We start from the raw sequence: 6,241 nt of genomic DNA, 5'->3' as shown, positions 1-6,241 counted from the left end.
GCATTTAGAAAAACACAGTTGCAGTTGTTTTTTTAATATTAACAAACATGTAATGTGATTATTTTACTAAATGTTTAATAAGACAAAAGAAGTAGATATATAGAAGGATGGGTGTGTAACTAAAAGTTAAAAGTTTTTTTCAAAAAAAAAAAAAAAACTAAAAGTTAAAAGCTAGACCTAATCTTATCCACCATTTTTCTCATTTTAACATTAGTGACTACTGTTTAGAAAAATATCTTAGAATAAGACTATAAACGCTTTTACCGTAAAAAATATAATCGAAACATGTTTTATTAAAATAAAAGGCATTACTCTTATAATCTAAATTGAAGGTTTAAGATTATAGGGTGGAGATTTGGATTAAAATAATTATTTTAAAACTATTTTTAATATTTTCTGGGATTTCAAGATAAAATTTGAAAAAATCGGAAAATTCAAAAAAAAAAAATGGAATAATAAACTTTTTGTTATAAATATTGATGACAAAAAAAAAGATGACAAAAAAAAATATATATATATATATATATTTTAGTTTTGGCGCCTGTTTGAATTTTAAAATATTTTAAAACCCCGCCCCTGCAATTTTCGTCTCTCCCTCTTTAATTACCTCCACTCCTCTCTCTTTCTCTCTCTCCAACCTCGAATCTCGGAAACACCTTCCCCCCTCTCCCTCTCTCTCCATCGAAATGGCCCAGCTTCCTTGCGACAACGACGGGGCGTGCCTACGATGCAAGGCCAAGCCTCCCCAGGAAGAAACCCTCACGTGCGGCACGTGCGGTACTCCCTGGCACGCGGCGTGCCTCTCCTCCCCTCCCGAAACCCTAGCTTCCACTCTACAGTGGCACTGCCCCGACTGCTCCGGCGAAATCGACCCTCTCCTCCCCGTTTCCGGAGTCGAATCCGGCGGCGGATCGGACCTGGTAGCGGCGATTCGCGCGATCGAGGCCGACGAGTCTCTGACGGACGCGGATAAGGCTAAGAAGAGGCAGGAGCTGCTCAGCGGCAAATCCGCCGCCGATGAGGATGATGAAGAAGAAGGGAAGAAGAGCGCGGGTGGGCTCGATGTTGATCTCTTGAAGGCGCTCGGTGAAAACTTAAACTGTTCGTTCTGTATTCAGCTGCCTGAGAGGCCCGTCACGGTTCGCTTTCTCTCAACTCGCCTTAGATCGAGTGTGTATTCTTGGATTCTTGCAGCCGTTTTCGTATCTAGGGTTTTGTTAGTTTTGGTGATTTACTAATTCGAGATTGAAACCTCAACTCCAGCAGTAGGTTTGTTACAATGGCATGGGCTTTTATTGGGCTTACCATTTCTGACTAACTGTGTTTAATAATAAGTTAGTGTTATATATAACAGATTTGGCATCTTAACCATTACGTTGTTGTTTGTGTTACCCTTTCTTTTGATGATTTACTTAGTAGGTAGGTTTTATGGTGGCTAATTTATTGTGTTTGTTAGGCAGCTTAGTTTCTGCAAATGATTGTATATGTGTATTCTGTTTTTGATGGTTTGTTGCAGTTTATGGATGTTTCTTTTTATTTGTTGAAATTTCTTGTTATTGTAAAAGATAAACCATAAAGTTTTGATTTTTTTCGAGTATTTTGAGTGGCGAGACTTTTTTACTAGTATCTTTTTTTTCTTTTAGTTTTGTAGATGAGTATTTTTTGAAAAAGTTGAAAACTATGAAGCAGAGCTGATGGATTATCTTTATATGTGTATTTTTTACAGACACCATGCGGGCACAACTTCTGTTTGAAGTGTTTTGAGAAGTGGATTGGTCAAGGGAAGCGAACCTGTGCAAAATGCCGTAGCCCAATTCCTCCCAAAATGGCAAGCAATCCCAGGATTAACTCCTCCCTCGTGTCTGCCATTCGTCTGGCCAGGGTTTCGAAGAGTGCTGGTGCGGGTACTGGGAAAGTTTTTCATTTTATAAGTAACCAAGACCGTCCAGATAAAGCATTTACAACCGAGCGCGCAAAGAAAACCGGGAAGGCAAATGCCGCCAGTGGCAGGATCTATGTGACGATACCGCCTGATCACTTTGGTCCTATTCCTGCTGAAAATGATCCTGTCAGAAATCAAGGTGTCTTAGTTGGAGAAAGCTGGGAGGATAGGTTGGAATGTAGGCAGTGGGGAGCTCATTTCCCGCACGTTGCTGGCATTGCTGGACAATCCAATTATGGAGCTCAATCCGTGGCACTCTCTGGAGGTTACGAGGACGATGAGGATCATGGAGAATGGTTTTTGTACACAGGAAGGTTTGTTTTTCAGTACTCTCTTTTTTTTTGGTCCATTCGAGTAGTCCTGGTGTACTTCTCTCACGTGTATAGCAGCAGTCAAATTCTTTAATTTACTGATAGACTTGTCCTCTTTTTTTTGTCTTGAATATGTGCGAATGTGTCACACAGTGGAGGAAGAGACCTTAGCGGCAACAAAAGGACTAACAAGGATCAATCCTTTGATCAGAAGTTTGAAAAGTCAAACGAAGCTTTAAGAGTTAGTTGCAAAATGGGCTATCCCGTTCGAGTTGTCAGGTTAGTGAAAGTCAATTTCGCTCAACATCTTTACACATTCTTAGTTTTTCTTTTATTTTCCTGTACTAAAAACTGAATCAGTAAGGTGATGTCAAATGCTTTTCCTTGCATTGAATTTGCTTTCTGTAGTTAATAAGAGGTTGTTGGTCCTATAGAGTTAGCTAAACTTTCTGATGTTATCTTCTGTGTTAACTGGCTGTTCCTTGGATGCACCTTTTAATTCCTTTTTTACCTTCACCAATAAAGTCTGAGCTTTGTGATCCTACTTATTTAATTCCTTTCTTCGTAGGTCTCACAAGGAGAAGCGTTCTGCATATGCCCCTGAGGCAGGAGTGAGATATGATGGGGTTTACAGGATTGAGAAGTGCTGGAGAAAAGTTGGAATACAGGTATGTCTGTGTCTGAGTGATTCACCTAGTCTTTTATGCAGAGCTGGATTCTTTTCCTGACCTATTCTTCTGTTTCCGTAGGGTTCTTTCAAGGTCTGTCGTTACCTATTTGTTAGGTGTGACAATGAGCCTGCTCCATGGACCAGGTTTGATCTACTTCTAGAAAGCGCCTTCTTTATATTTTCAATTTGAGCTTTAACTCTTTGATATAATGCACGCAGTGATGAGCATGGGGATCGTCCAAGACCTTTGCCTAACATTCCAGAGCTTAAGATGGCAACAGAGCTCTTTGAGAGAAAGGAAAGTCCATCATGGAATTTTGATGTAAGTTTCGTCTCTCTTTTATCTTCTCATAGCTTAGTTCCAATACGCCTAGATCAAATTCCCAATTATTAACAGATGGGCTTGTGACCAGATTTCAAATTTTATTACCTACTGATGATTAACTGATCAGGAAGGTGAGGCTTGTTGGAAATGGATGAAGCCTCCACCTGCTAGTTTAAAGGCAGTTAATGTTTTGGATCCTGAGGAGAGGAAGACTATGAAGAGAGCCATAAAGGCGGCACATTCAAATTCCGTGAGAGAAAAACTTCTGAAAGGTTTGAGTCTCTGTCTGGCCTTTGCTTTTATTAATTTTCTGGGAAGAAGTTTATGAATTTGCACCAATTATCAATTTCTTCTGTGGTTTGTGTACACATCTAAACCCTTGTTCTGATTTTCTTGATGCAGAGTTTAGCTGCAAGATCTGCCGTCAAGTAATGACTCTTCCTGTGACAACACCTTGTGCTCATAACTTCTGCAAGGCTTGCTTAGAAGATAAGTTTGCTGGGCAAACTCTAGTGAGAGAAAGAAGCAGAGGTGGGCGGACACTTCGTGCACAGAAGAACGTCATGAACTGCCCATGTTGCCCCACTGACATCTCTGACTTTCTCCAGAACCCTCAGGTGAACATCATCTGTTCTTGCATTGGTCTTATGCAATGAATTTCTTTCTTCCGTATCTTACTTATTTCATACACTTACATGAATACAAGTGCAAGTTGCATTAGTGTTGGTTCATCTTTGCTAGAACTAGATGAAGAATTTGGTTCAGTCGTAAACTAAATGTTTCTTATTACAGTATCTGCCAATATGGCGATTTGCTTGATTAAAAAAATTGGACTAGTAGTGGTAGCAAGATCGTCAGACCACCAGATTATTCATTTTGTAATGTGGTTGTGTAGAAATCTTTATTATACGCTATTTATCGTTACGTCCATACAAATTTGAGAAATAACCTGCCTTGTGAAATTGCCATTGTGTTCTAAACGTAATCATGTGTAAACAGGTTAACAGAGAAGTAATGGAGGTGATAGAGAAGCTGAAGAACAAGGAAGAGGACAAGGCAGAGTCTGAAGAAGTTGAAGACGCAAGTATGGAAGAAAAAGCTGAGTCAGAGTCTGAGGAAAACTGTGAGACTACCGACCCTGAAGAAGAAACTCCAGTAGTGACTGAAGAAGCCGAACAACCGAGGAAGAGGGCCAAGCTTGACATTGACACAGTAGTTCCTGCGACTATGCTGGAATCTGGCATGAAGTAGTGAGGGAGAGGGGCCATTCTAATGTGCTTTTTTTTTTGGATCGAACCATCAGGTAAAATAGAGATGGTTTTTTTTTTGTATCTCGGAACCAATGACGGAAAAAAAACTCTTAGTACGTCTATTGTGGAACGTATGTATTATGATCGGGAAGTGACTTTGAAAGCTTTGTCTTGTTTTTAGCCTTGTTTTCATCTGTTCATGCAATCGAATTAATGAGAGCTTTGTCAGTAACAACTAACAACCGTTATAGGCCATGTCATTTCTCATTTTCCATATCCAATTGGTTGGAGAGCTTTGTTTTTTTTTTTTTTTTTTTTTTTTTTGGACAAATGAGAGCTTTGTTTAAGCTTCAGAAAATATTCAAGTTTCTCTTGTAACGAGCTATTCTATATATTTAACTAGAGGTTGGCCCGCCCTACGGGCGGGTAAGTTTACAACAAAATCATTTTATATCAAGTATATTTTAATTTTATAAAACATTTGAAAATTACTTTAAATTTAATATGATAAATATTTGTTTTCTAAGATCTTATTATAAATTTATTAATTTTTAGAATTTTATATTTATTTGTTAACATTTGACCTTTGTTTATAATTCTTACGTGTATAGATTTTTATTTGTTATCAACTATATTTTATGAAATTATACTATTTTATTTTAAGTATTCATTTCAATTATATTTTTGATGGAAATACGTTTTCTTTTGCATTTGCATGAGATTATATGTGTAGTATTTTAATATATTTTCTTAATTGTGTGTTAAAGTTTTATACGGACTTGTAAACTCGACGGACTTGTGCGGCCTATGCTAGAACCAATGTGACTCTGTAACACATGCTTGTTCAAGAAAATAGTGCTATGCGTAAAAAATTTTCCGTATTTATTTTTGTATAGAATCTTTTAAAGTGCATAAAAAGCATTGTGGTGCTATTTTGTTGTTTCTAGAAGTGTTTGTCAATAATGGTAATAGCCTAATAGGTATGGTACTACATTTTATTGTTTTATTTGTTTGATCTTGTGATTTTTTTGATTGTGCTAAATCTTATTTTGATTTTGTATTAATCACTATTTTACATCAGTTTTCTTGTTAATTATTTAAAAATTGAACCTGATGTCCAGAAATGGGAAATGTAAGTGAGATTGACTTTTTATTTTATTAACGTTAACATGGATTTGATGAGACGGAAAAAATATATTAGCGTAAATGGATTTTTAATAAAAAAAATTCTATATACTGTTGAAGTTATATTTTGAATTATATTATGTATTTTTTTACCAAATTGGTATTTGTTGACTAATATTTTTACCAAACACAAGTTCTATTAAGTATTTTGAGTAAATTTATGGTTTTATTTGTTATATTATTATTTTGAACTGATTTTTGCAAAATATTTATTTTTATTATGTATTAATAATTTACTGTGGGCTGCATCATCTTTTTGTTTATTTATCTATGCTTGAACTTGGTATAAATTTTTTTATGTGAGACTCCCTTTTTTCATGGGTGTTTGATGACATTTGAAGAAAAATATTGTAAATAGAGTTCTCTTCTTTTTGATTTTGTGAAAAAATTCCTATTTATTCTTGGAATTTATGTATTTTGTATAATATAATATACGTTTAACTAAATTATTATTTTGTTATGAAAATTGTTTAATAAGTTTTTTTTTGTTTTTTTCGTTTTTTTTTATCAAACTAACTAAGTTGACTTTAATTAGGTCTTTTCACTAAATACTTATTA

General features: G+C 36.0%; 1 protein-coding gene across 1 annotated transcript; it reads left to right on the top strand.

The window, feature by feature from the left end:
* Positions 1-617: 617 nt before the first annotated feature.
* On the top strand, positions 618-4,737 carry LOC106411162 (E3 ubiquitin-protein ligase ORTHRUS 2). The gene is made up of 9 exons (XM_048735932.1): positions 618-1,139; positions 1,727-2,256; positions 2,407-2,532; positions 2,822-2,921; positions 3,003-3,067; positions 3,143-3,245; positions 3,376-3,520; positions 3,651-3,865; positions 4,248-4,737. Exons 1-9 carry the CDS (start codon positions 687-689, stop codon positions 4,497-4,499), a joined length of 1,989 nt encoding a protein of 662 aa, XP_048591889.1. The 5' UTR covers positions 618-686; the 3' UTR covers positions 4,500-4,737.
* Positions 4,738-6,241: the final 1,504 nt, after the last annotated feature.

This window comes from Brassica napus, chromosome A7, assembly GCF_020379485.1.
Source record: "Brassica napus cultivar Da-Ae chromosome A7, Da-Ae, whole genome shotgun sequence".
NCBI classification, from domain to species: Eukaryota; Viridiplantae; Streptophyta; class Magnoliopsida; order Brassicales; family Brassicaceae; genus Brassica; species Brassica napus.
The sequence above is the reverse complement of the archived record's forward strand: the minus strand, read 5'-3'. Positions and strand labels throughout refer to the sequence as shown.

Coding starts and splice junctions, on each gene's coding strand:
- LOC106411162 (XM_048735932.1), top strand. CDS start 687: ATGGCCCAGCTTCCTTGCGACAACGACGGGGCGTGCCTACGATGCAAG. Junction 3,068..3,142: donor GAGCCTGCTCCATGGACCAG/GTTTGATCTACT, acceptor TAATGCACGCAG/TGATGAGCATGGGGATCGTC. Junction 3,246..3,375: donor GTCCATCATGGAATTTTGAT/GTAAGTTTCGTC, acceptor TTAACTGATCAG/GAAGGTGAGGCTTGTTGGAA.